The sequence below is a fragment of the Cebidichthys violaceus genome, unplaced genomic scaffold, assembly GCF_023349555.1.
Source record: "Cebidichthys violaceus isolate CVI_PGR_0920_01 unplaced genomic scaffold, fCebVio1.0.p SCAF_19, whole genome shotgun sequence".
Lineage (NCBI taxonomy): Eukaryota > Metazoa > Chordata > Actinopteri > Perciformes > Stichaeidae > Cebidichthys > Cebidichthys violaceus.
This window is the reverse complement of record NW_027176361.1, coordinates 9996904-10024870: the sequence shown is the minus strand read 5'-3', so window position 1 is coordinate 10024870 and position 27967 is coordinate 9996904. Positions and strand designations below refer to the sequence as shown.

At 43.6% G+C, this 27967-nt stretch overlaps 1 protein-coding gene across 1 annotated transcript in view; it reads right to left on the bottom strand.

The window, feature by feature from the left end:
- Positions 1-330: 330 nt before the first annotated feature.
- The window catches only part of dock11 (dedicator of cytokinesis 11), a 53369-nt gene continuing 25732 nt past the window's right edge, over positions 331-27967 (bottom strand). The window contains exons 26-54 of the mRNA XM_068713586.1: positions 27829-27954; positions 27446-27517; positions 26792-26938; positions 26623-26706; positions 25807-25918; positions 25386-25424; positions 23980-24161; positions 22881-22994; positions 21123-21198; positions 20387-20475; positions 19204-19324; positions 18934-19000; positions 18317-18364; positions 18077-18222; positions 15366-15481; positions 14782-14919; positions 13661-13843; positions 12993-13106; positions 11938-12153; positions 10419-10476; positions 9409-9515; positions 8892-9014; positions 8114-8227; positions 7142-7288; positions 6533-6743; positions 6207-6397; positions 5670-5770; positions 5393-5531; positions 331-1779 (exon numbers count right to left, since the gene is read on the bottom strand). Coding sequence (XP_068569687.1) covers positions 1690-1779; positions 5393-5531; positions 5670-5770; positions 6207-6397; positions 6533-6743; positions 7142-7288; positions 8114-8227; positions 8892-9014; positions 9409-9515; positions 10419-10476; positions 11938-12153; positions 12993-13106; positions 13661-13843; positions 14782-14919; positions 15366-15481; positions 18077-18222; positions 18317-18364; positions 18934-19000; positions 19204-19324; positions 20387-20475; positions 21123-21198; positions 22881-22994; positions 23980-24161; positions 25386-25424; positions 25807-25918; positions 26623-26706; positions 26792-26938; positions 27446-27517; positions 27829-27954 — 3471 coding nt within the window. The 3' untranslated portion in view covers positions 331-1689. The remainder of the gene's footprint in view (positions 1780-5392; positions 5532-5669; positions 5771-6206; positions 6398-6532; positions 6744-7141; positions 7289-8113; positions 8228-8891; positions 9015-9408; positions 9516-10418; positions 10477-11937; positions 12154-12992; positions 13107-13660; positions 13844-14781; positions 14920-15365; positions 15482-18076; positions 18223-18316; positions 18365-18933; positions 19001-19203; positions 19325-20386; positions 20476-21122; positions 21199-22880; positions 22995-23979; positions 24162-25385; positions 25425-25806; positions 25919-26622; positions 26707-26791; positions 26939-27445; positions 27518-27828; positions 27955-27967) is intronic.

Here is a 27967-nt window from a genome sequence, read left to right as displayed (position 1 = left end):
TTCAGCCCTGTAATATGAGTCAAGCTCCAAAAATGCTGGATCCTACACTACCCATAATACAACACGTTTTTTTTATACCTAAAGTGGCCAACTCCAGAAGTCAGCGTCACACTGGATGGGAGTTGTCCAGATGTCATGGAAAAGAGCATTTTAAGGATTCCTTGTTTATGTTGGCTTCAAAGTTTGGATAAGCTCCATGGCGTCGTCTGAGAGGAAGACCTTGTGAAAGGTCTAGAACAACGATGACTAAATGGACTTTGTGGTGAGACTGGTTTGACATCCGCTGTCTCCGAGGTCAAGGACGAAATGATCTCCGTAGTTGTTGTTTTTTTTGTCCAGGTTTTATTGTAAAATGTCTTTACAAAGTCATTTTGACAAGCAGCCGCACTTCAGTATACACCGCAATTAAAAATGAAAAAAAAAAAGAAAAATCTCTCTGCTAGGACAGTTTTGGACTGACGAGTCCAACATGTTACAAATATAGATACAGTACGTACAAACATACAAGGACGCAGAATTCACTTTACAGCATGGCAACAAATTATGTACATTTTGCTTAAATATTATTCATCTTATCTGCTAATTACAGTGTAGCACTTGTGAAATACTGTAAATAACCAGCGCGTGATGAAGGTCTTATTACTGGGGGATGGGGGAGTCTCTTCAGAAGGCAAAGCACAAAGGCACTGGATCTTAACCCACATGAGAGGAGCTCTTCACTGGCTCACTGCACTGAAGTAAATACCATCGCACCGCTGTCATCGACGTTTCCCGTTCACGTAACATGAGCCCACAGAGAGAATTTTGTTTTACTGATTGTACTAAAGCTCTGGTATGACATTATTTATTACCTCTGATACAACATTGTTATCACCAAAATAATTGTTTTTTTCCCCCTACATTTACAATGCTTCTTAAGAGCAGCTTTATCACCCTAAGGTGTGTCCAAAGGCATTTGTCACGGCGACAAACAGGGCAGTAACTTTGGCCTGGCGCTCGCTTGAAGCTGCCGCTCTTTAGACGTCACTTCTCCGTTTATCACGGCCCGACTGGAACCTGCTGTGCGTCTATAAAACCCCCTCGGCTCCACGGAGTACCTCGATGCTTTGCTGCCGAGTTGCTGCGTTGCTCAGCCTGCCGAGAGCCCGGCCAAAGGAAACGCGGCGGTACAATGAGAAGATGCCGCTGTCTTCTAAAAGTCGACTCGAGTAGTAAAAAGGAATTATGGAGGGAGTGTGATGTCCTGCATAGATCTGAAGGGCGACGATGCAGAGAGAGAGAGGACAGGAGGACAAAAAAATAATGCTTTAGCACAGTGTCTCCCTGTGAAAAAACAAGTCAATCCTGCAGATTGTCACAAAGGAGGGAGAAAAAAGGTGCAACCTGGCATGACTCAGCCTAAATCTGACACACTGACAATTTGTTGGTACTGCTGCGATACAATCTCTGAAACACTGCTGCTGTGGCTTTGAATGTGATCCAGCTCCTGCGATCTTTCGCCCCGAGCTTCTGCAGTACTGCGCAGTACAGCAAGAGGAGCTGAAGGTGGCTCCATCGGCATCTTCGCCACGGTTGGGGGGGGGGGGGGTTGGCAAGCGTAGCTGGGCGGACGTGAAACTGGGAGCCCCCCCCCCAATCCGGTTCAGGCCCTTGGGGGAGAAGTGAGAGGGTGTGCAAGTGGGACAGACATCAGCCCAGGTTGGTGGACGTCCCGCTGATGGCACGGAACACATGGAGGGAGTTTTGTAACAGCGAGCGCATCATGTCTTCCTGGTAGATCTGGAGTCAAAGAAAACACAGTTCACAGGTGTCTCACACACACACACACACACACACACACACACACACACACACACACACACACGTAAAGTCATGTTGCCCTCGCGTTATTTAGTTGTTTTTTTTAAAACTCGAAAGTATTTCTCTGGTTTCAAGGTTCTTTCTTCACACGTTGCTTCACTTCATTCTTTCGTTCGTCGCTCTGTTTGAATGGCTGAGTAAATCTGGACAGCAGGCTTACAATGTGCTTCCAGACGCCGTGTTTTAGAGCGGTACGTGTAAAAGTCTACAAAGTGAATCACATCTGTGTGTTTTGTTCGATTGAAACTATGTGGGTCACAGTTACAGAGCCCAGAGAGAACTATCGGATCTGACACTTGCAGATTTAACTTCCAACTTCATCCTCATCTCACATCAAAGGCAACATTTTAAAAAGTCGGCCATCAGAGATCTGAATCCAGAGGACATCATGTGATGGCTTTCCTTGTTGAGACTGTTTCAATGTGTTTTGTACGTCTGGGAAAGTGTCACATGAGGAGCTGTATCTTTAACGCGTTTCTACATTTCTAGAATGGAACTGCATGAGGATGAAATGACAATAAAGGAATATCGTATTATATCCTACGTCTGATGAAGGCCACAAGCTGAAATGCACCCGTTTCACAATACAAGTTTTTCTTTGTGCTATTAAGTGTTGCTGGAGTTTTTAGATTGTTGTTGTGGCAGGAAGCAGGTTACTAGTGATGAAGATGAACACTGTCTTATATGCATTAAATGCAGCGTTGGTAATCTTGAGAAAGTAGCAAGAATATGCTCCATTTTTAAAAGGCATCCACCCTAAAAACCCGGACCTTCAGGCCCTTTGTTGTTTTTGAAGACGATAACCAACCCTGCCTTTAAAGTATACTCATGTACTTTAAAACAACAATTTGCAACAACTGTTAAGGCAAGGCAAGTTTATTTGTATTGCACATTTCAACAAGGCAATTCAAAGTGCTTCACACAAAACTAAATCGTATTGCTTCTAGCCGACATGCATCTGTGCCATGTCTGAGCTTATACAAATGAGGGTTGAGTCGGCTGCAGCTCGCCATAGATGTGATTCTCATGAAAAGCCTGCCAAGCCCTCAAAGTCACCATGATGTAACTGGACTCCTCACTCTGTTTTCATGTGGTTTTATTCAGGACATTCATAAGATATATGATTTGACTGTTTAATCAGCGGCCGTTAAGTTGATAAGCCCACTTCAGTGTATGGCTGTGGACAGCGACATCCTGCATTTAATCTGCTGCCGATTTAAACGGATCAATACGTTCTACCTCCGATCTACACAGAACATTTGGCTCTTTCAGTTTTAGAATTCTTCTTCTTCTTCTACGCTCCAGAAGAGAGAGATTAGGCGGTGCATGACTTGACACGACCGCCCTGGTTTGTTTTGGAATAACTGAGGCAGCAGCAGCAGATCTATCACCAGGATGTAGCTTTTCCATGCAAATGCTCCAGACACGGCTGTGTATGCAAACATCATTTGATTAGCGGCATGTGTCATTTGCATCGTTATCAACAACACACGCAGCGCCGGCGTCGACCACAGTCATGGGCTGGAGCTCGTTGAAGGACTTTCATCCTCTGAATGCCTTGTTCTTTTTCAGTGCATTTGAAATTGCTGACTATTTATTCTCTTTTATTCTCACTCGTTTGTAATCAACGCCTCGAGCAATTCATCAGCTATTTCTGCAGACTCATCATTTTGATTGCTGCGTTCATTATTTTGTGTATCCGGATGAATGTATGTATTTTGATTAGCATTTGAAGGAATGAACTAAGAAGGTGCACATTGAGAATCAATGGGTTTCAAAAAGGACAAAAAGACAGACGGAGCTTTAACACACCTCGTGATCACATTACCTGTTTCTCCTTAAAGCTAATGGCCAGCACAATGGAGAGAAAGAGGCAGACCAGTTAGTTCAGAGCAGCTAAAGTGATATCAAATGTCAGCATGCAGAACAACACTGCTGCAATACAGCCAGAACACATCGTACTGATGGGAAGAGGACAAAGTAAACATGATCGGTGAGCAACGGTGAAGTATTTCCTCTCTGTAAAATAACTGCAACCTGATATTATTGCACACACAGACATGAACCCAAGAGGAAGAATCAGCTCAATTCCATTGACAAGGATTTTAACAGCAGATGAGTGCGTGATGATGGGAATCGTTCTGTCCAAGAAATGTTGAAGAGGAAATCAGTTTTCTTTTATTCCAGGATGTTAAACAGCTCCCGCAACTCATTATGACTCACTCCCAAGTCTCATCATCATCGAGAAGTATCAGCGAGCCGGTCTATTTTTGACAGCCACAGCTACATTAACGTCGCTGAAAGCTTCTAGAAACGTGAGGCCAGAGTCTATATGAAATCAGGCCTGCCTTCCTGAAACGTAAGCAGCAGTTGATGCGGTGATAATGGCTCTTTCTGTGCCAGCGATGTCGTAAACGTTTACTGCTTGTTGCTCTGTTACCTATTCATTACGATAAACCACAGAGAAATTAAGGTAATTTCATTAAGTGCACAATGAAACAAAAAAAACCTGGCGATGGGCACCAGAATTCAAAAAGTTGACGGTGATTCGTATGTATGCGCAAGTTTGATTTGTCACAGTTTCCATTGTTTGCGCGTTACTGCTTCCACCCGAGGCTCAGTGGACGATAATCTCATTAGCATGCCTTTTACATGGAGCATGGCTGAGTAGAATGCAACAGTAAAAGCTTTTAACTGTGCTGATTGTCACTATAGCGACTTTACAAATCATCTTAAAAAAGGTGTTACATTTTAAATTCTGATCTTTAATATACCAGAAAAAAGTGCATGCTTTTTAGTGCACGTGAGTCCCAGTGAGCGTGCCCCACTGGTCAGCTATGATGATCACGCCCACCCTCTGGTTGCCCCTCAGGTAAACACTGTGTGCTCTGTCAGCACTGCTGGTGTTGTTCGCACTGTTAGCTGCTCGCCAATGGCTCAGTCCAGCCATGTTGAGAGCTGTGTGGAGGCAATCCCTCAATCATAGAAATGCTCTGCATTTGTCCAGATTTTGAGATATATAAGTAGATCCAATGGTACCTGTTTTATAGTAAGGTCTGAGGATTACCCAGAGCAACAGGGACATTTATATTGCTGTTGAATTTTCTCAATGTCATTTCGTAACCCTGTGAGCACCAGAAACATCATTTGATCAACTTCTACTGTACTTGGGTCAAGACACATAAAACCAAAATCTTCTGCGGCGCTTTTTATTTTGTTGTGTTATTTCTGCTGAGCCAAGTACGGATTAACTGAATATGACATGATTACATGAGAGCACAGTGACTATTAGCCCCCTAACCACAACATACTGCAGCATCACAACACATGGCTCAACACATCCAGCATGCTCCAGTGAAGAAAATACTGTTTTTGTGAAATTACAACAATGGTTGTATAGCGATAACGGTTGAGTGGCCACACAGGAGGCCCGTGTTTGATTTGTGACCAACTGCACATCAAAGCAGAGCTCAGCGTTTGTGTAACAGGGGTGTAACGGTACACAGAAGTCCCCCAGAAAAGGCGAGAGTACCTGCTCGTGGATGATGTCGGATAGCTCCTTCACCATGTCTTTGAAGTTGGCCTTCAGGCCCTCATGGTACTCAAACTGGTCCTCTTTGATAAGACGCTCATTTATGTCCAGGGCTATACTGCAAGCCTGAACAAAACGCCTGCAATCATCAAAAATAAAAATAAAAATGACAAACTTAATAACAAGCCTAAATGACTACTTATCAAATCCATCATAACTGTTTACCAGATGTTTACCAGAACAACACAGCAAATAAAGCGAATAAATTCAATGGTACCTGAAAATGTCCTTAAGGTCTTTCACTTTCTTGATGCCAGACTGGTTGGATTTACTGTCATCCAAGAATGCTCTGGCATAGGCCATTGGCCCTGCATTCACCTACAACAAAACATGCCAGAGAGTGTTAAGCATTTCTGTACTCTGATCTGTGCCCAGATTACAGTTGACACAAAATATTTGTAGTTGACACTCAAATACAGATCCTGGCCCAGCTTTGCGCAATAACTGTAGTTCATGTTTACTTCATTAGATGTCTGATCAAGTTTGACGAGTTAGCTCATTTAGACTGTTGTAAAAGTGGGTGATTTGTACGGAAGACTTCGAAAGACAATTGAGAGAAATCTGTTAATCCAGTTTCCAAGTCTCATCTAAACTGCTACGACCTGAACAACAGGTCGGGGAAAAAAAAAAAGTTTTGGCACAATATCATTTTTCATCTGTGAAGAAAAGTTCTCAGGGCTTCCGTACATTTACCATGCAGCAGCTATTATCTTTCACTTCGCTGTGTCTCGCTGTGAGCGACGGGGACCTTTACCTGCACAGAGACGCAGCCCTGCAGTTTGAGCTGCAGTTGGATCATGTCCACCTCCTGGCTGGAGCAGAGTTTGGTCAGCTCTGCCGTTCGCGCCTTCATCTCATCGATGGCCACGTCCACCGGCTTGAGCTCCACCTGCTTCTCCCCCACCACCTCCACGCGCTTCTTCACATACGGGAAGGTGTTGGCAGCTGGAGATAAAGCAGGCAGGCAAAACTGGTTGGCTCTAGCATGCCCATTGTGACAAAATGCAGGGAAATGTATGTTGGGCGCCTTTTTTTTTTACGCATTTGTTAAGAGACGACACAGAAAAGCAAGTCATGTACTTGTGAGCACGCTCCTCCTCTTGCACTGCTCCTCCACCCCGCCGTGTTTTTTCCCCGACAGCGTGTACGGCGTCTCGAACACGAAGCGGTTGATGTTGTGGCACTTGTCAAAGTCGGTCTTCTTCTCCGGCGCCTCCTTCTCCTCGAAGTACGACTTGACGAACGTCACCTGGACGTAGGCGAACTTGGCGTCCAGGTCTTTGGGGTTTACCTGTGGGAAAGCAATCACCTTTAATGAAAGAGAATTGCAAAAGCACTACATTTCAGAGCCGGATGAGATAAGTGAGGCTCTTGTCAATTGACGAGTATTAATGTAAATAAAGGCAACGTTCCTCTTGTTCAAAGAGTTGAGGGAACACGTTTCCTCATCAACCTCCACTGACTCACAACAAAAACAGTGAAGTAAATCTATTTTCAGCTTGTCAACCGAGATTTCCTGATGACTCCATTGTGAGGAAGCTGAAACATTTCCCACATTATTGTTGGGCAAATGACATTTTCTAAATAAACACAAGAGCGGAGCTGCGATTTTCATCTCTGACTGCGTTTCAATCATTCTCATCAAGGCTATTTACTCCAAACGTCTCCTTCCTCCATTCTCTAGTGCACCTTGTTTGAGTCCTGGATGATCTTGACGTTTTCCGGCCCAAACTTTTCCCCGTAGAGCGTCAGCAGCCGCTGAGAGATTTCGGACAGGCCAGTGAGTTTGGGCTCTTTGTAAATGTACTCCTTCCCGTCCTCCTCCTCGAAGAAGCCCTGCACAACGCACACACGTTCACTCAATAAATATAACGACAGACGGTCCGTCGGAAGCGTTCTGGAAGTAACAAATTAACTTAAAGTGTCAAAACCATTAAAAAGATAGTGAGATTCTGCCTTTTTTCTGTTGTTTTTGCCTTCTGCACAAGTAAAATGCAACACATTCTCCACATTTAGCCAAACTTGCATAACACATTTCCTGAATGTGTCTGCTTACTTAACGCGTCTGTATCTATTTGTTACACAACTTTATTATATCCAGTCTTGAACCCGCTGGTTAATGTGCTCTTAATCACAAAGCTCTAAATACAACCTTTGCATGGCGAGTTACCGTGTTACGCTTTCAAAATAATGTTTCTAATCACAGTTTTCTCTCTCTAAGCATTTCACTTGTATTTATGGCATATTTCCATAATATATTCCAGCACTGGAAAGGGTTTTAAAACATGCGTATGCAATCACAACAAACAGACACAGGTCATACTGAACATCTTGCTTTGTATTTACGCGGCTTTAACTGGAATGTCTTGCCTGACTCCCCCAAAAAGAATCGTTACGGAGCCACATTATCGTTTTTTACTTCTAACTGCATCCTCTACACCTTATTTCAAAAGCTTTCTGGCAAAGGTGGGAGTTCACTCTTACTTCCTGTTGTTCCAGTTCCAGTTGTGACATAATCTGAAACTATTGGATCTACATTCCACATGTCCCAGCCCTTTAGCACGCAGCTCAGAGCTGCGTGCCTCAGGTGCACCTTGGTCCAGACATCGCAATTGAGCTGTAATTAAATTATAGTTCCGCGACGCCGCTTGTCGTCCTCACCTGTCCGTAAAAAGCCACTCTGAAGTAGGTCCCGAGCAGCCTGCGTCCTGATTGTATCACCTCCATTATCTTGTTGTAGGCTCTGTGCAGAGTGTCGTACAGTCGACTTAGTTTCTGGGAAAAACAAAACAAGACGTATGGCATCAGAGTTGGGTCTATTTCCTGATTGTTGTTTTTCTTGAAATAACTGAGCGGTGCCTGCAGGAACATGCACATGCATTGGAGTTATGTAACATCCCAACAAACAATAATAAAGAAATGTTCTCCGTTCATGTTAGACAAGTATATGTCCATTGGCCCCATTACAGACTGGCGACCTTGTTTCTCCTCCAGGGTGGGTGTTGGGAGGCTCACGGCCTCTGTGACCCTGATCTGTCCACGCCCGAATGTTGTTTACAAGAGCAGCAAGGAAGAGCTATTTAAAGCACTCGATAACAACCACGTTGTCTTAACAAAGGAGCGGGAGACTCCCATGAAATGTAGTTAGAGTAGTCAAACCGGTGTCGTGTTGAGTACGAGGTTACGTTACTTCTTGTGAGGTCAAGTCGACAAGTCTAAGAAGCCTGGGAGTTTAATGATGAGTGGAAAATGAATAAGGTAAACTTAACGCACCCGTATTTATATGAAGAAAATGTTTCTACAAACCAAAGTCCTTACATAGGTGTGCAAACGTGGCCTTCACAAGCGCGAGGACACGGATGGACCACTTTGCAAGGACAAGCAAGAAACAGTGGCTGCATGTTTATGTTCGTCGCGGTATCTGTCTGAGCACCGGTACCTCGTACTCGTGGCGCTTCTCGTAGGTGGGGATGATGAGTTTGGCGATGTGCGTGATGAGCTCATAGCGTTCGGCTTTCCACAGTGCCTCCACGCAGACCTCGAGGTGTTCCACCAGGACTTCCTAAAAAGGGTTCGAAAAGGAATAACGGATCTGTTTTTATCCACATTAACAGTATCATCTAGATCAAACAAATAAAATATGAATTAGTTATGATTTTGAACCCGGGTGTTATTGAAATGATGCATTTTTTTTTTTTAACTTTATGTGATTAAATAAACCACAATTATGAATCTGACTGGACACTCAAGCTCGGTGCGACGTACACATTATTTGTATCACTGCCACATTAAAGGGTTGAGTTTAGATACCCGCCCTAGCTGGATGGAAAATGGAGAAATCAATGACAACCAAGCCAGTTGCTGTCTGTGAGGTAAAAATCAAGACATCTGGATTGACCAACTATTGCTGAAGTCACTTCACAATGTCATATGCAAGAAACCCAATTCCTGTGCACCTCAGTGTAATAGACATCTTGCATTCCGGTGTCTTCCCTCATGGCAGCTTCCTCTTCAATATTCAAGGTGATCTTCTTAAACGCTGCGAGGCCACTGGGGAACAACTCTAATGAACAGCAAAGACAAAGGCCAAAGAAATAAATGAACTGGTTCACAGAGACGCGCTGAAGAAAATGATCCGCTACACACGGTGTTTCATGTAAGTTCTGAGGTTGCAACATCACAGCAACTGGCCCTAAAACAATGAAATGTATGAATTATGACCAAAAAAAACACAGTCACCGTGGCCGGTGGAGACACACCACGTTGAAAAATATAGAATATAACTTTATGAGACTAGCTCATAATGAATCACATAATAAAAGCAGAGACACTGCTTACACACTGCTGCCTCTGGTCTAGATGCCAAACACATTTTTGAGAGAGTAGCTGGCAACTGATGCTGTACACCCCATAAAATGATCTTTGTCTGTTGATCTTCCTCAAACATTAGAGCCATTGGCTTTCTTTTTACTAGATGTCACTGTGCTGGAGAGATCCGAGGAATGTTTGCATGCCGTATCCAACAACGGTCGCTGAACAAACTGGCATGTCTTTTATTGCCTGTGCAGGCAAATCTTCCTGGAGAACCACAAAGCTCTATAAAGAGTGAGAGTGTTTCCTGGTGGAGGTTAGGTGTGTGTAGTTAGTCACGTTCTCGCGTTGTCGGTTAAAGGGACAGTTCACCCCAAAATCCATCAATCTAGATTGACTAATAGCACTATAGGCAAGAGGAAAAACATGTGTTTTTGGGGGTGAACTGTCTCTTTAAGACTCTTTAAGATTTTTCATAGGTGCTTCCTCAGCAAACTTTTATTTTGCTTGATGGTTCAACCAACTGGGACTTTTTATTAATGCTGCACACATTGCTTGGTGTTTAATTACAGTATAAGTGTAAGCCACAAATGGAGGTAAAAGTGTGTGTGTGTGTGTGTGTGTGTGTACACAGTAGATGTGGGGAGGGACTTACTTTTCCGGTGCAGGTATTCTGCAACCAGTGCAGCCACATGAACGTAGCACATGGCCGCCTGTGGAGACAACAACAAACAGCAGCAGAGTTAGAGAACGTTCCTACAGCAGATCACGTGGAAACATGCAGATCTATAGGAAACTGAGAAGGAAAACGCTGGCAGAAAGTCGGAGAGACCGATGTGAGATTGCAGTCAACTCATAAATGTCATTCTATTTCACTGCCGTGACTGGTTTGTGTTCACCTGTGACTCACATCTAACCAGCCACACCTTGTATCTACAATGGCAGCTTATCAACTGTGAAGAAACAACATGTACAAAGGCCTGACAGGTGCCAGGTGAAAAGTGCATCAGTTCTTAGTCATGCAGTCATTCCAAAGTGTCCCGTATCACATTCACATTCTTTTACTCATTACTTATGAGTAACAGTGAAACGATTTTTTTGTGTACAAGGATTGTTAAAGAAGTGTGTACTAAAAATAAAAAAAACTGAAACTAAAATAAAACAAAAACAGTATAAAAAATAAAAATCAGATAAAATAAAAGAAAGCATAAAAAATAATATAAAACAAACAGAAGAATAAATATATTGAATCAGATAAAAAAATAAATAAAACAGAATGTCAAACAAAAACAACAGAATATAAAATAAAAACAAAACAAAAAGGGAATGAAATAAAAATATATAATAAAACAGATAGAAACAAACCTAATCTAATCTAATAGATTTGCTGGTTGCTGCGCTGTCATCCTTTTCTTTCCTCTTAGCTTTGTGTGTAGTAAAACCGGTAAAATAAATAAACACACCTGAACTCAAGCTAACAGTATATCCACTGGACCACCCAGGTTCAACCTCTGTGTCAACCCTGACCTCTGACCTTCCTCTGGAGTGGAACAACAGACTCTTCCTTCAGTAAAACATCATTGTTATGACAACCTAATTCAAGTAAAGTAGCAGAGTGGTGCGATTTCTTTTGTGATGGGACAAAGTGTACACAGTGTAATTATAAAGCTTCATTACTCAGCCTTTAACTCTGTATCAGACTCCCTTGTAAACATTGTAAACAAAACACACAGGGTCGTTATCATACTGTATTGTGGGACGAGGTCCAAGGGCAGCAGTACAACTATAAAAACTACATATGTATAGATGTAATAATGTGCTAAAACTTTGAAAGAATTTCTGGAGGTGGTGAGCAATGCTTCTTTGAAACCTGAGGACGACTGACTCACTGGGTACGACTAGAGAGTACGGTAGGTTATACTCTCTTAGGTGTTTGCTTTGGCGTTGCCTCTGAGCGTGGCAGTGTGCATGTCACCAGTTGTAAGTGATAGAGAAAGGAGGTAAGATTATATGCAAACACGTCTAAAAGCGATAACAGAAACCCGGTCCTGTTGGTGCGTGTTATTTACATAGAGAGTCATGTGGACACAGGTATCAATAACAAGCCCAAAAAGAGAGACAGACAGATGAACATACGACACGAAGCGACACATTCAAAGTGGTCCTGCTGATACCTCAGAGAAATCTCCGTTCTTGAGGTGCGCTCGGGCCATGCTGTCCAGCCAGGTTCGTCTCAGTTCGGGGGTGCTGGCGTAGGACCGGGCCAGGCTGTACTGGAGGTCCAGCAGCATCTCCGGGTCTCTCTCGTGCTCCCTCATCTGGGCCGTGGCCATCAGCACGGTGCGGATCCGCTTGGTCAGGCCCTTTACTTCAGTGGGGAAGGCTGTGGACTGCATCACAGACACACACACACACACACAGACACACAGACACACACACACACACACACACACACACACACACACAGACACACACACACACACACACACACACACACACACACAGACACAGACACTTGTGAAAGCATGTTGATGCCGGGCTACAACGATCCTGTTCATTCTCACACTAATTTAAATCTTTCAAGTGCGGTTTGGCTAACCGATTTGTTAGTCTAAGACACAGTTATCTTTAATCACGGCGCACTCTTGTTTTGAAATAAGGACAACATGAAGAAACGACCGAAACTGTAATCATCACTCAAAGCGCTGCTGTGCTGCTCAAGCGATTGCAGCTCCCTGACGTGTGCGTGTAGCAACAAAATCACAATACGCATTGTTAGTGGTGTCGTCTTGTATTGTGACGTAGGATGTTTCCACTGTTTCCCCACATTTGAAAAACCCATATCAGTGAAACCTCTACACAGTTGGAACACTGAACCTCTTTGTAAAAGAATCAAGTCATCCATCATCTCCACCTCTCACATATTTACAGTCCAAACAAACCACATCGGTCGTATTGCCACGCTACAAAATGAATCCCACATCGGGAGCAGACGCGTTTGTTTTTACAAATGGGACTGCAGTAGCTGGTCTAAACAGAGAAGAAACACACACAGAGAGTTGGATCACAGATAAGCTTCCCCTCTTGACTTGGATAGCGCAGCACAGGCTTATATAGTAATAATTCAGCCACTCCATTTTCTTGATTTAAATGTTTTCTCAGTTATTGGATTCAGAGCTGTAAGAGTTTGTGGTTTTCCCTACGTTCGTCTTGTTGACTTCCACTGTACCTTCATGGCCTTGTCACTATTCGCAAAGTTGTTGATGATGGAGAGAGACTCCTGGAAGCGAGAGCTGCCGGTCAGCGCCACGTCGGAGATCAGCTGGCTTACAGCAATGATGATCTGGACGAAAAAGAAGAAGGAGCAAAGTGAGGGGATGGTTAGAGAGGAGCGGACCGAGGAGGGGGAACTAGAGTGGATGAGGAGGAGAGGAAAATGAAAGGAGGATAAACACTGATGTATTGACAGAGTCCAGTGAGAGCTAATGGAAAGCTGGATGGCCTTCTGCTACTGTGTTAGCAGAGGAGCCGGAAACTAAGCATGCAGTCTGTTTAAACTGTTTAAACACTCTCCTAACATTCTCCACTGGCCTTGTGAAAAGCATCTGAAGTACTTGGAGGAGTGTGTGTGTGTGTGTGTGTGTGTGTGTGTGTGTGTGTGTGTGTGTGTGTGTGTGTGTGTGTGTGTGGACAAAAGGCTAAAGATCAAGGGTGAATATTAGGGTGAACAAGTATTGAGATCATGTTACAGACCACACACTGCGTTGACTGTTGACAATATGGCTATTATTCACCGAGTATCAAACATGCATGACCAGAAACTGGTCAGCCCAGTTTGGAGGATGACGACGCGTCCTCCATTTCTTCCTCTACTTCAACACCGACTCTCCACTCTACCTGCAGGTGCGTGCGAAGGAAGGTCTTCCTCTTGGTGTACTCGTAGTTGTTTCTCATCAGCAGGTAGAGCAGGGCCGACACCTCGGCCCTCAGAGACCCCAGCTTGGAGACGCAGCACTTGAGCACCTCGCAGCACAGAGCCTCGCACAGCGTCACGCGGCCCTTAAACAGCACCGACGGGAACTGGCGGGACAACGAGTTAGTGTGTTAAAGGACAGAGACGGGATCAGAAAAATACCTGGAGTATGTCGGGAGGGCAGCAGCATTTGTTTGGGACTATTTTCAGTGTGTGGGATTGAGTCAAAATGAACTTAAGTGTGTGTGTGTGTGTGTGTGTGTGTGTGTGTGTGTGTGTGTGTGTGTGTGTGTGTTCATAGTCAGGAAGGTGTACGTAGCTCTATGGTAAAGAGGTAGAAGATAGATGGACACAGCCTTTACTACACACACACAATATAATATTTGTTAGCAGGGTCAATTAATTGTTGTTGTTTTTTCTAATTATGGTATTTGTTAAGAATAAAAAAAGTGTATAATATTGCATTATTACACATTGGAATCAAAGTACTTTAGTGAACAAATGATCATGTCTTCCTGTGAATCAATATTGCGTCACGGTCATGACCACTCTCTCATGTCTCCCTTTCTTACTGTAACTGACACAACAACATGTCAGTACAGAGTCTCTGCTGCTGCTCGCCTCTGATTCATCACACAAGCAGCCAACAGCAATACTGCTGATACTATCACAAGATAGTACTAGGGGAGACATGACATGTTCCCTCAAGAGTCTGAGATCACATTGCGTTAGATCTGAATGAAATGTTTGAAAAATATTTCTAAAAATACATAGGATTAAGAGTAATAAGACTATATGTGAATGTGGGAACAAGGCGGCAGCGACAAACACAGGAAACTGATGTTTATTCCGTGCATCCGCTCTTTTTTTGTCAAGTATGTCCATGTTTTGGATGTTATAAATAGTGCAACGAGAGAGAACGACCGCCGCAATGACACGTAGGACGGAAGAAGTGACAGCATTCGTCACTTCCGGTCGTTCACTAGTGGCGAGTTGCAAAAAACGTTAAACGAGCCGACTTCAATGTCGCCGCGCGCGGACGTACCTTGTTGATGAAAGCCCTGAGCGCGGCGAAGACGTGTCTGAGGGCGGCTTCTGATTGGCCGACTTTAAGGAAGGTCAGGTAAACGTCAAACACCTTCTTCATCAGGGGGTTGTGACCGTCGCTGTCCAGCAGCTGGGTCTGAGACACACACACACACACACACACACACACACACACACACACACACACACACACACACACACACACACACACACACACAGGGGAACACTGCATTGAATTACATTATTCCCTAGAGAATGCCAAACGCCAAACTTAACCGAAATATTTTTTCTGTCTCTACAACATGAGTAGTACAAGTATCCACACACATACACACACTTTGATTTCGGAGACACATTTCATACAAAAGACAAGTTAATTGGGAACGGCTTGTGCAATTAGGGACAAAAAATTTCAAATAATTCAAATCTAAAAAGTTGATTTGGGGGTCAGCGGCTAAGGTAAAGGAAGTAGTGGTTATGATTAGGGTCCATGAAATGAACTTAAGGCTTAAAAAGTGACCTAAATAAACGTGTGTGTGTGTGTGTGTGTGTGTGTGTGTGTGTGTGTGTGTGCGCACTGACCTTAAAACACTGAGTGAAAAGAGAGAGGACATCCAGGACACTGAGAGAGACCTCAGTGGAGATGTTGCCTTCCAGCAGAGCCTGATGGTGGATCTCTGCTTCTGATGGCCCCGTCCCTAGAACACACACACACACACACACACACACACACACACACACACACACACACACAAGATAATATCATGACACAGTGTACAGCAAGGGCTCACATTGCAATAAAGAACACATCCATTACTCCCTTCTGTGTATAAAAGGCTGCCAATTACAACGTTGTCTTTAGTTATCGGCACTGTCTTTAATTTGCTGACTTGAATACAGTTCACAGGCAAATTATTCATTGTTGACTGGATTTGATTACACAGATAATAGGACAATAACTGCTTTAATATGCTCTTAAAGGCGACAAAAACTCACTCGCAACATCTTGGTCATAAACGTCTTGTGAGTCCAGCGAGGTAAAAAAAACAACAACAAAACATGTAATGCTGAAATCTATTGGTGGTTTCAGGTGGTGTCAGAACACAACATGCAGTTGATCCTGCTCATTCACCTCAGCAACAGACCACACATCTCTCATCAGGTTTCACACATTGTTGCACTAATCTGGCTAAGTCTCATCCATTATCCACTACATCCAGCTGGCAGAGGCCTTTAAGCTTGACACAATGTGGTCGCTGACATTTAATAGTTCAAGGATCAATCTAGGAAGTGCTGGTCTCAATTCAGGTACAAACATGGTATTGTATTGTGTCTTGGTGTAAGTTTGTGTGTTCTGGGTACAACAACAGCTCACTGTGCGTCTCTTAACAACATCGGTGCTTGATTTACTCCAGACCTCAGTTAAGCACAAGTCTGGCTATGTGAGATGAACTTTGCGTGAACAACTCATCTGGCAGTCTCCACGCTAAGGCTCTCCAAAGCCAACTGTCAGGTGCAAACTTTGTTCCATGTTTAAACGAGGCTGTCTTCCAGGTTTCAACACTGAGACTGTGGTCGGTCTGGGCTAAACTATTAGCTTTGTTTACTTGTGGGAAAAGTGGTTGGGAAACTGCTGCTCTGCCAAAAAAGCTGCCGTTTCAAAGTGTATTTTGACTGTAAGTTTACTAGAAGATAGAAAATGATTCAGTGTTTGCACTACTTTTTGCTATACTGTGAGACTACTTACTGTTAGGGGTTAGAACTAGGGATGCACCGATCCACGTTTTTCACTTCCGATACCGATACAGATATCTGAGGTTTAGTATCGGCCGATACCGATCTGATACCGATCTAATAGAGAAAAACAGTGCTGAATCGATTTAAAAAACGCAGCCGACGCTACGCGCCCCCAGGTTGTCCATCGCTTTTCTCATGTTGCTGGCGTTGTCCCTCAGAATCACGTGGATTTTGCTCAACGGAATTTGCCACTTGTCAAACATTTCCTTCAGGCTAGCTGCTATCGCTTCACTGGTGTGTGACCCACGAAAGTTTGTTGCATTTAACATTGCACTGTGTGGCACAAAAGTTTCATCCAGCCAGTGTGCTGTTAAACTTAAAAGTGACACAGGGGAAACGTCGGAGCTCCAGATGTCTGTCGTGAAACTTATCGATTTGACATCTTTTATCTCCTTCAATATGTGTTTGCACACTTTACCGTGCAGTTCAGGTAGCGCCGTCTCCGACAAATATTTTCGGCTTACCATGTCGTAGCGTGGTTCCAGGTGGTTAACTAGCAGCCGGAATCCCTTATCCCCGACAACTGAGAGCGGCTGCCCGGTTCCAGATGGCTGATCCTTTCGCTCGCTCCATTTTGAAAACAATCTATGCGGCCAGTTCGCTAGCGCATGACGTTACGCAGAGCACAATGCATATAATTGGACTGAATAGATTTGCCTTTATGGATCGGTCACATTGTCACCGATACCCGATCTAGAATTTTTTCCTATATCGGGACCGATACAGATATTGATATCGGATCGGTGCATCTCTAGTTAGAACGATGCAATTTAACACAAATCAAAGAGACAGTAGACATAATATGTACAGGACCAACTGATATTTTAAAGAACCAGGAGATTATATAGTAGTTACATGGTTGTGCAACTCTGTTGATGTCCAGAATAGAGTTCCATTTGTAAATATTAAAGGGATAGTTTGTCTTGTTTGGAGTGGGGTTGTATGAGGTACTTGTAGTATATGACCTGCAGGAGTTCCAGCTCTGGAGCAAAGTTCTGTACTGCTGTGGAACCTATTTAAAAAACCTTAAAGAGAAGCTTTACCTTGCCATCAGACAGCCTTTTCCCCCGGGGGAACCGTTATCTATGGTCTCTTCAAAGCCACAGGACTCACAAAAACGGGTCACTTAACTCTCAGAACGCAGGAGTTGATGGTCCACAGCTGATATTGATTTTGTTACGCATCTAAAATAGGTTTCGCTGCTGCCTCCGACCACAGCAGTACTTTGCTCCTCTGCTGGTACTCCCGTCTGTTTCACTAAACTCCATCTACTGTAGTAATACACTGACTGGATAAGTACCTTACACTTCACAACATTTCTTCAATGTCTTATTGGAAACTTTATTCTCCATATAGTCTTAATTGTATACTCACTTGGAGTCTTTCCAGAGCATTACAATTACATATCAATTCCCTTCTTATATACAAATTATTGAGAATAATAAGATAAAGTGTGGCCTAAAGTCCTGCATACAAACTGGTGTGTGTGTGGTCACCTATATTGAGAGTGAGGGAGGCTTCCATGGTGCTGAACTGGTGTAACTTAGTCTGCATGAGGCTGGCTCGGTTGCAGCGCATAGCCGGCATCGTCTGAGACTTCCTGTCGGAGGAGAACAGCTTCGGCACACAAATCTCCTGACTCCTGTATGAAGGGAACGCCCACAAAGAGAGAACGAGCTGGGTTTCAGATTCATGTGACAGGTAAGACAACAGTGCTGTTGGTTTTCCAGCCTTACCGCCCGATGTGCCTTTTTCCAGTGTACCGGAGCTGAACCACACAGGTCCTGCAGGGACAGTGAACATAATAGAGAAATAATCAGCAGGAGAAAGGGAACGTCTTGCTCAGTTTACCTTTAACCTTCCTGGTATTTATTCCAAAAACCTTTTAGTCTTTGTTTTATATGACTTTGGTCCGTAGCACTGCAGTGTCTATCCAATCGTCTGACCTGTGTGGTATTTGTGCCATAAAAAAGTCAAAGTGAAAGGTAAACTCATTCGCTTTTGGGTTTTTTTTAAGGGGGCAAGAGATAAATTGATAGCTTTGATTTATCATTATGAAGTAAACGATGACATGAGATGACTTAATCAGCGTTTGGATTGGCTTTAGTCTGGCTTTCACTATGCTATTCTGTCTGCCATCTCCTGGAAAAATGAAGGCTCAATTTATGGCGCAAAGCCGTGAGAAACTAAATGCAGTGCTTCCTTTATTTTACCATTTTCCAAGTCACCAAGAGTGATGACAGTAACAAAAGACTGTTGACTTTAACTGTATTAGTCAAAAGAAAACAGGCTTTTACTGCATTGCAACAGACCATTATGTGGGGAATATTTTATTTTTTTTACCACTACTCACTCTAGCAAACTGAGGAAGTTCATGATGTCTTGAGGGCTGACTTTGTTCCAGTAGGCCATGAGAGTGTCTGTGGACAAAAATAAAGTCAAACTCTTTGATGCATGTTTGTTTTTTTGTAGCCAACATGAATCAATGTGCAGTCAAACATCCTCGATGACAATCAGTCAGTTCACAACCTCGTTGTTTGCGTAACGGCTGAGCCAAGCTTCTGCGCAGACTCTACCCCTCCCCCAAAATAGCAGAACATCACGGTTACAGATCATCACTGACCCTCTGACAAGGTCTTGGCGACGTGCAGGAAGGAGAGCAGGAGGCCCTTGATCTCGTACTGTCCCAGTCTGCCGATGGGAGGCACGGGGCTGCCGCTCATGGTGGAGCCGCGCCTCTGCAGCTGGAACAACACAAACACACTCAACGACGATATATTCAAAATTCTTGGGAGAGGAAAAAAAAAAAACGCTGACTCTGCCAAACAAAATGAGTCTTTTGTATTTGGTAACTTTTTCTACCAAACAACTTTATTTTGAGACGGAGGTTGGTTCTGCACACGGGCCTGTATCCTTTAACGAAGAGTATTGTTAAGGACGTTACTATAGATTCAACTATTCCAGCAAGAGGAAAAAGTCCATGTAAATATTTGTGTAGATCCTCATGTCCACACATGGTCCACACTAGGGCTGTGGATTGGCAAGAATCCGGCAATAAGACACATATCATGATACAAGCCGGCTTACAATTCAATATATTGCGATACTGCAAGCAAGCTGATATATTTCTAGTTTTTAAATCGAATTGTAGAGTTGCGTTGAACTGTTTACGTCATGAAGCTAGAGTTTGGAAGTGAGGTTACGTGATGGGTGAAGTTCAGGGAACCGAGTTGTGGCCAAGAAGTGACATTAAGTTTTAACCATTAGAATGTTGTGTTTCAAATAACCAGTTACCATAAACCAAAGATGGTGGGCTGAAAAGAGTGTATTTACACAGGTGATAAATAATCTTCTCCAGTCCGTCTACATTCAACATCTGGGTGCATGACAAAACAGCGGATGCTTGCTCAGCTCTGGACTCAGACCAGAGAACATAAACATGAAGAAGTATGTTTTCCAGTGTAAATACTGACTCACTATGTTGGCAATGTGTTCAGAGACGGCCAGCACCGAGGGAAACACTCTTCAAAAGCATTACGGAGATGTTTTCTTTCGTATTATTGTGCTATGAGAAAATGCACTGTGGAGATTTGGATCCAAAACAGTGTGTGTGCGTGGCGTGAGCTTTAGCCCGTTGTTTGTTAAAAGAATCGTACAAATCTAAAAAAAGAGGGATCGACAGAACTGATCAAATCTATCATCATTTGTGTTTGCAAAGATAAAATGTGCCGTTGTTTTTTGGTATTAACGTGGACGTGTCAGGCTTTGTGTTCAGCCGAGGTTCTGCTGCTGTAAAAGGTTCTCACCTCAGTGCTGTCTGCTGCTCCTGAGTCCATGAACAGAGAGCATCGGGAGTCCTCTCTCCTCACAACGTGGCCATTCTGAACGGGCAGACCTGGAGCCAACACGGTATAGTTTTAATGCCAACTGAAAGCAGCACAATAACGTAAACACACTGACCCAATTCTAACAAGCTCACTGGCAGTGACTTTAGCAATAAGGGAGATACTGATACTCTCTCAAGCGCAATAAGGAATGGAGGCACTGCACACTTGACCTCCTACTGATAACATATCTGATGAACAGATCCTATAAAACCGTCTATTGAGGGGGATATAAAGTGAAGAAGCTTTTGAGAAGTCCGAGAACACAGCCTGGTTCTGTCCCCAGGGAAAAGAATCGACTGAAATGCATTATGGGAAGTGTGTGAAGGACTCATACGAGACACTAAAGGTCATTGTATCTTCTTTGTCCTCAATCCGTCTCTTGTGACTTCTTGTGAAATGCAATACAAAATTGCCGCAGAACTCTTTTTAAACCTTCGACACTGAAGCGTTTGGTTGCTACTTTCTTCTCGACAACAACAAAGTCAGTAGCCATTATCACGGAATCAGCCAGCCCCCTAAGTGCAACGATGCAGAGAGAGTGCCGCTAATGGACCTGAGTCCTGTGCAACATAAATGTTGCCAGTGTGGTGATGATAATGGACGATGTGTAAACAGGAAGAGACCAGATGACATGCTGGGGCGGTTCTGAACTCACCGTGGTCTCTCTCAATTGCAGTGCTGGTTCTCCTGCTGTCTGAGGACCCCGTTGATATCAGGTCATCTCTGGAGCCCTGGACAACCACATGGATGGAAGAAGTGAAATCTGGGTTACTGTTAAAGGGATAGTTCACATTTTTTTGAATTTGAATTGGGCTTGTATGAGGTATTTATCCACAGTCAGTGTTTTACCTACCAACAAAACGTATTTTAGAACAAATCAACAGCAGCTTAAGTGAATGCTGTATGTAGAATCATTTCAGAGCTTTACCTTGCCTACTAGCCCACAAACTTAACTGCCGATCGAGGCAGCGGTTGAACAAGCAACTCCCACGCTCTGGGTTGTGATTACTGTTTTTGTTCAATAAAACTGAGTTATTTGTATTTGTGTCCAAGGCGGAACGTTGGCAAGTCAGTGCACGACTTGACAAAAACAATGTTAAAAACCTCAAATCAAGCCAGAAATCGAGGTGTAGTCATGGACTCTGATCTAGATTTCAAAAGCAACAAAGTCAGCCTACTACCACCTGTAGAACATCTCAAGGATTAAGGGACTTATGTCTCGAGAGGACATGGACTAAAAGTGTCCATGTATTTATCTTCAGCAGACTCGACTACTGTAACGGTCTCCCTAAACAAATCAATTTGACAGGTGCAGCTGATTCAGAACGCTGCAGCTCGAGTCCTGAACTACCGTTGGTTTGTCAAGCACTGAATGGTTTAGGGCCAAAATACATTTGTGATCTTCTGCTACGCTCTGGACCATCCAAACCTCTCAGGTGGTCTGGGTCATGTCTGCTTTCTGTCCCCTGAGTCAAAACTAAACACGGAGAGGCAGCGTTCAGTTTTTCTGCTCTCTATATCTGGAACAAGCTACCAGAAACCGACACGTCAGCCGGAACCTTCCCTGCCGCTGCCTTTTACTAAATCATTACTTATTCTATTTTAGCTTCTCTTTGTTTTATATTCTCTTGACTCCTGACAGTTTTTTTAAATTGTATTTACGTAAATGTGTTTCTTTTGCACTTATTTGCACTGTTTTGAATTGCCTTGGTGCTGAAATGTGCTGTATAAATAAACTGCGCTGTATAAATGAACGGCTTCTGTTCACTGAAATGACCGTCTGACGGTAAGCTAAAGCGGTGAAAACATTCTAAATATAGCGTACACTTAGAATGATGTAGATTTGTTTTAAATATCTAAAATAAATGGTGCTGCTGCCTCCGTCCACAGCAGTAAATGACTTTGCTCCTGTCTGTTTATCCAAACTCCATCTACTGACGGCACTACTCTGACTAAGGATAAGTAGCTCATACAACACAACTTCAACACTGACATTAATACAAGTTTTTCAATGTGTGCTGTTAGTTATGGAGCACCTGCTCCAGGTTTAGTAGTGACTACATCGTTTCACCCTCCTGACAAACACGGTCAGTGTGCAAACACACACACAGCATCCAAGAAACTGTAACTGTGAATCCTCCCAAATGACTTCCAACGCAGTCATATGCTCCTGTTAAAATGACGTCTTTATTACATTAAGAAAATAATCACGTTTCAAGCACAACATTATGAGCGAATGGCTCATCGTGATGTGCAGATGGTTCAAGGCTCCTCTTGAATCTTTATTGTTTTCTTCATGTAACAAACACGATTGAAAGGAGCGGACGACAGTGTCGCAGGTTTGCATTAGAAAGCGATAACAAAAGCACCCCGTAACCCTCCCGTGGAAGTCCAGGGTTCAGAGGGGACTCACGTTGAGGCCGAGCCCGGGGCTGGAGGTGTGTGGCTGGGCAGACAGCTGCTTCAAGTTCTGGTAGAGCAGCTCAAAGAGTGGCAGGTAGAGCAAACAGATCCTGCCCTGCTGATTCTGAAACATCAAATATGATTAGATCAGGGTTTTTTTTTAAATAACAAACACACTGATATGTAATACACACATGTATTAATACTGATGAGTGAACTTATAGTAGAGGCAGACAAAATGGCTACAGCTGTAATAAAGACTATTGTAGGTTAAATACATAGCTGTTGTCTGCCCTGAACAAACTACTCAAAAGCCAACTGCTCCCAGCTGCAATTAATAGCAGCACCCTAAACACTGGCTGGTTTGCATAACAGACATTGCTATCTCGTTAAGGGCATGGAGACACAGTTAAGAGCGCGACCTGAGTCAAACATTAACTGTTTGCGTGCGAACGTCGAGGTTCTGATTCAAATCGGTCGCACTGCGATGAGAGGAGACAATGGCCCTCCAGCAAAGAACATTTTCATATTCCCGTCTTCACTTTCTCGTGGGCTCAGACGAGCGTGCCTCCTCAGATTCAGCAAACTAACTGCTTCAGACGACTGTGTAAATGACTTCACACTGTACACAACTCAAGCATGACTTTATTATTATTATTATTATATTATATTATTTTCACTTAATTTAGTCTCATATTCAGCATTTCTATTCATTGTTATTTAAACCAAACGACTACATACAGAATAAAGGAATTTCTGCTGATTGAGTGTAGAATTTATTTTTGAACGAGACAGAATAACTCTTGTGTGTGATAAATCAGATTTTATAGACATTTCCAGGCACCCACTAATTTAAATAAAACAGACTTTGATGATCCAATAGTGAGAATTATTTTTCAGTGCCTACAAACCCTCCAAATTAGGGTTCTATATCTAGATTTTATAAAGGCCTTATGACAAAAAATACACACCACTCTACAGAATGCATTAAAGAAAATGGGGGAAAAAAAAGGTTTTCTTTCTATATCAAATGAGGACTGACTGGATGTGTGAAATGTCCAGTGGAGATGCACCAACTTTCACGTTCTATTTGTTCCCCCCCCCCTCACCTTGAATGCTGTGTAGCGGTCATCCATGGCGTGCTTAATAAGAAGGTTCTTGAGAACGCTCACGGCCAGCTGTCGGACCTCGGGCCCCTGCTGCAAGGCCTCAGCCACTTCTCTCAGCAGCAGGCCCACCAGGAAGTGGTTGCGGCAGTACTCTTCCGTCAAACTGAACTCCAGACTCTGCTCTGTGGTCGGGCCGGACAGGAAGCGTCAGTGCACGAGCATAAGCTGAACTGATGCTGATAAAATATGGCTTATTGGAACACCGTCTGTGAGGTCACGTCTGTGGGAAATGTCCTAATACTAAAATCTGATAACCAGTCTTGTGAAATGTGTTTGTTGTTGGAGATGTAACTCGTAAGAAGATGCCGTTAAGAGTTCTCACCGCATCTTCTTGTATAGAAGATCTCTAAAAAATTAGACATAGATAATTATGATTGTACAATACTCAGTACATGCAATATAATCAGTATTCAGTCCTACTGTAATACTGTGGCATCATTTAAAGTGCAACATTGCAATATGCGACAGAATCTCAACAAAACCACACAGCACATTCATTCAGACGTTAACATTTCCACACCACACCGAAGAAGGAGGAATCAAAGGGACAGTTCATCCCAAAATCCAAAATATATATTTACCCTCCTTCGTGTTGTGCTATCTATTTATCTAGATTGTTTGCAGAGTGTCATCCAGTTCCATTATATTGGAGGGAAGGCAGACATCTCTTTTGCCGATAACTCCAAAACTAAACTTAAACCAAAACAATCTAGATTGATAAATAGCACTAAAGGTGAGAGGGAAAATAAGTATTTTTGACTTTGGGGTGAGCTTACCCTTTAAGGTCACACATTTCTCAGTGCCTACATTGGGAAATATATAATGTAGTACATTTCCGTGCCACTGGAAATGAGAAGTTGTCCCTTTCCCCCCCTACAAACCACAATTTCATAATAATGCTGTGTTAATATTAAAGCAGGCAACGCAGCCTGGGAACTGAGCTCCCATCTGCAGCAATTATCTTCTCTAATGACGGAGAGAGACAGGCTGTCTAAGAGAGGCAGAGAGAGAGAAAGAGAGAGAGAGAGAGAAAGAGAGAGAGAGAGACGCAGTATTGTGAGAAGATGTTTAGTGTCAAGTCACTACGAAAAGAGGGGCCAGTGGATTTCAACAAGCTCCTTCCCATTACAACACACAGACTCAGGCAAGTGAGGACATTAGCATTGTACTGAGTGAGTGAGTGAGTGAGGGAGTGAATAGGTGTCCTGTGAGAGAGAAAAAAAGGCGGGAAGCTGACAGGATGGCGGGGTTAGTGCAGGTCAGAGCAAGGAGGTGCAGGTCGTTTGCATATGGCAGCAATCGTATGTGGCGTTGATGTGCAGTACGGTGCGGTGAGCTTCACCTACCTACAGGGCCAAAAAGCTCCGTCGCATACGGTATAAAATCTGACCACAAGCAAAACACAAAAAACAGAAGGAGGGAGGGGGGGGGGTGAAAATAAAGAACTCGGGAGGTGAAACTGTAAACAATCCATGCAGCATTTCCACAGCACACAGTTGTTCGCTTGTCACTTTCGCTTGTGTGTTTGTATCAATTAGCGTTGGATAAATGTGGTCAGCAGCTACCGGCTCAATAATAGACCTGTGTGTGCATGGGCCAAACAATCAGGCAGGTTAATAGAGGGGACGAGTGTGGCTGGATGTGGGTCAGAAGGGGGCTGCCGAGGGGTTTTTGGGGTTCATGTGAGAGCCGGTCAGTGGTTACATGTGTGGTAGGAAGCACAATGCGCTCAAATGGAAGGCAGGAAGTGATGTCCGACTCGCTCACCTTGTACCCGCTGCATCTTGGTGCGCCCAAAAGCCATGGGCAGGTTGAGAGGGATGAAGTGTTCGTGGTTACACACCGTCATCAGGAAATCAAATTTCATTTCAGTCAGCACCTGTGGCCAAAAGGGGACACGCCCAAGTGAGTGCATTATGTAAATTCACGACAACCGCCGCAGAGCATGAATATAATTCTCCTCATTGTTCAAATATAATGTTCGACGCTACAGACATCACTTCTCAAACAAAGTCTGCCAGGTGTCTGCGCTGGTTTAATTTGTTAGCCAAATGAGGTGGGGCGGGAGACACGTGTTTGTCAGTTATGTACACAATACGGCACAATAACAAATACTTTTAGTTTAATACTGTGCTCTTATCAATGGTGTTAGAGTGTGCTGGCCCACTCACTCACTCAGAGCTTAATAATAATAATATAATATAAACTGCATTTGTATTGCACTTTTCACACGAGAAATGCAAAAAGGGCTTTACAATAAAAGAAGATAGGCGTAGAATAAACATAAACAACTTTAGAAGGTAATTTGAGACTTATTTAATATAAATGTTTTGACGTCTTGTGCTCAATTAATATTCGGTATCTATGTGTCTGCAAACACAGACGCTCACAACTTCCCAAATTCACCACAGTTCTGGATTACACCCAATGCAAGCCTTTTTAAACCATCTCAGAACATCTTCCATGGGGTGTAACCTCACTGCAGCACGCACTGATGTGTATATATATATATATGTACATATATATATATATATATATATATATATATATATATATATATATATATGTACACTGAGCATGTACCTTGGGATCTCTGAGACCGAAATGACACATGTAGTGGTTGACCAGGCCGAAGGCAAAGCCCCTGTTCATGACGGTCAGGCACCTCTGAAAGAGAGAAAACGCGGTTAGCGCATTGTATGCCGCTGAGGGAACGGACTGCGCAATGGTGTTCAATCGGGCCGGGTCGGACCTTGATGAAATTGGCCAGGCTCAGGTTGATGCAGCGAGCTTCCTCTAGGATTTCCATGTGGCGGATGGTGATGTGCGGCATGATGGACAACACCAGCGACTGGAGCGCCTGGTGGAAACTGTCGGGGAAGCGCTGCGGCCGCGGCATCTGATGAGACGGTCGGGGACAAACCGAGGTTTGAGGGCATCAAAAAGTCAAAAATGACAAACAGGCAGAAACATTATGAAGACAGATTAGCGGCATGCGGGCAGACATGGGGGGGGGAATCCATTTTCTCTCAACAGATGGCAGTTTTGATTTCTTCTTAACAGTTTCGGCCCTCACTTTGATTACTGCTGAACATGTGGCGTTGCTGATTACAGCCAGATGAAGTGCAGACCCGTGGCATCACAATGTGGAAAAAACCCACGGCTCAGTGAGTCACTCTGAGCATCTTGCATTTTCTCTGAGTGTGTGTGAGGTTTGGTTAAATGTCTTGACGTGATACGTGACATCACGTTGTGCGTTTGCTTGTGAGGTCGTGCCAGATGTAGACATTCGAACTTTGGGGTAGTGTCTGAAGCAAAGACTCGCACTGTTAAACACACAGAATGTGAAATGTGAGCTGCTCAATTTAGTTGCCTAAAGGAAGAAGAAATATCACTTATTACCAACCTTGATGCGGTTGCCCTCTTGCAGGTACTGGGCCATGGATTTGACCATGGTTTCAAAGAAGAACCAGGAGTACTACAGAAAGGGATAAAAGAGGAACAGGGTTAGCCTGTTATGAGTATTTCCCAAAATGCTGATAAGCATCACGGGGGGGTGGGAAATGGTGATGACCGGGAAAGTATGCTTAACTGAATAGATTACAGGACAAGCAGTTACATGCTTCAGGATTTCTTCTCAGGTCACAAAGACTTTACTTTCTGTTGGGAGGACTTGGTGCGGAGTACAGGCAAGTATGCATCCTGCTGCTCAATAGTGGTACTACAACCCATCTGCACGACCAAAATAGCAGAGCACACACACACACACACACACACACACACACACACCTTGAGCAGTTTGTTGCTGGTGTTGAAATCGGCAGTTTGCTTGAGGGTGGCTGTTACAGCGGTGGCCAGCATCTCATGGGTGGTCGCTGAGTTTCCTGATGTAGGGTTGTTGGCCACAAACACGTACTAAGAAGGAGAT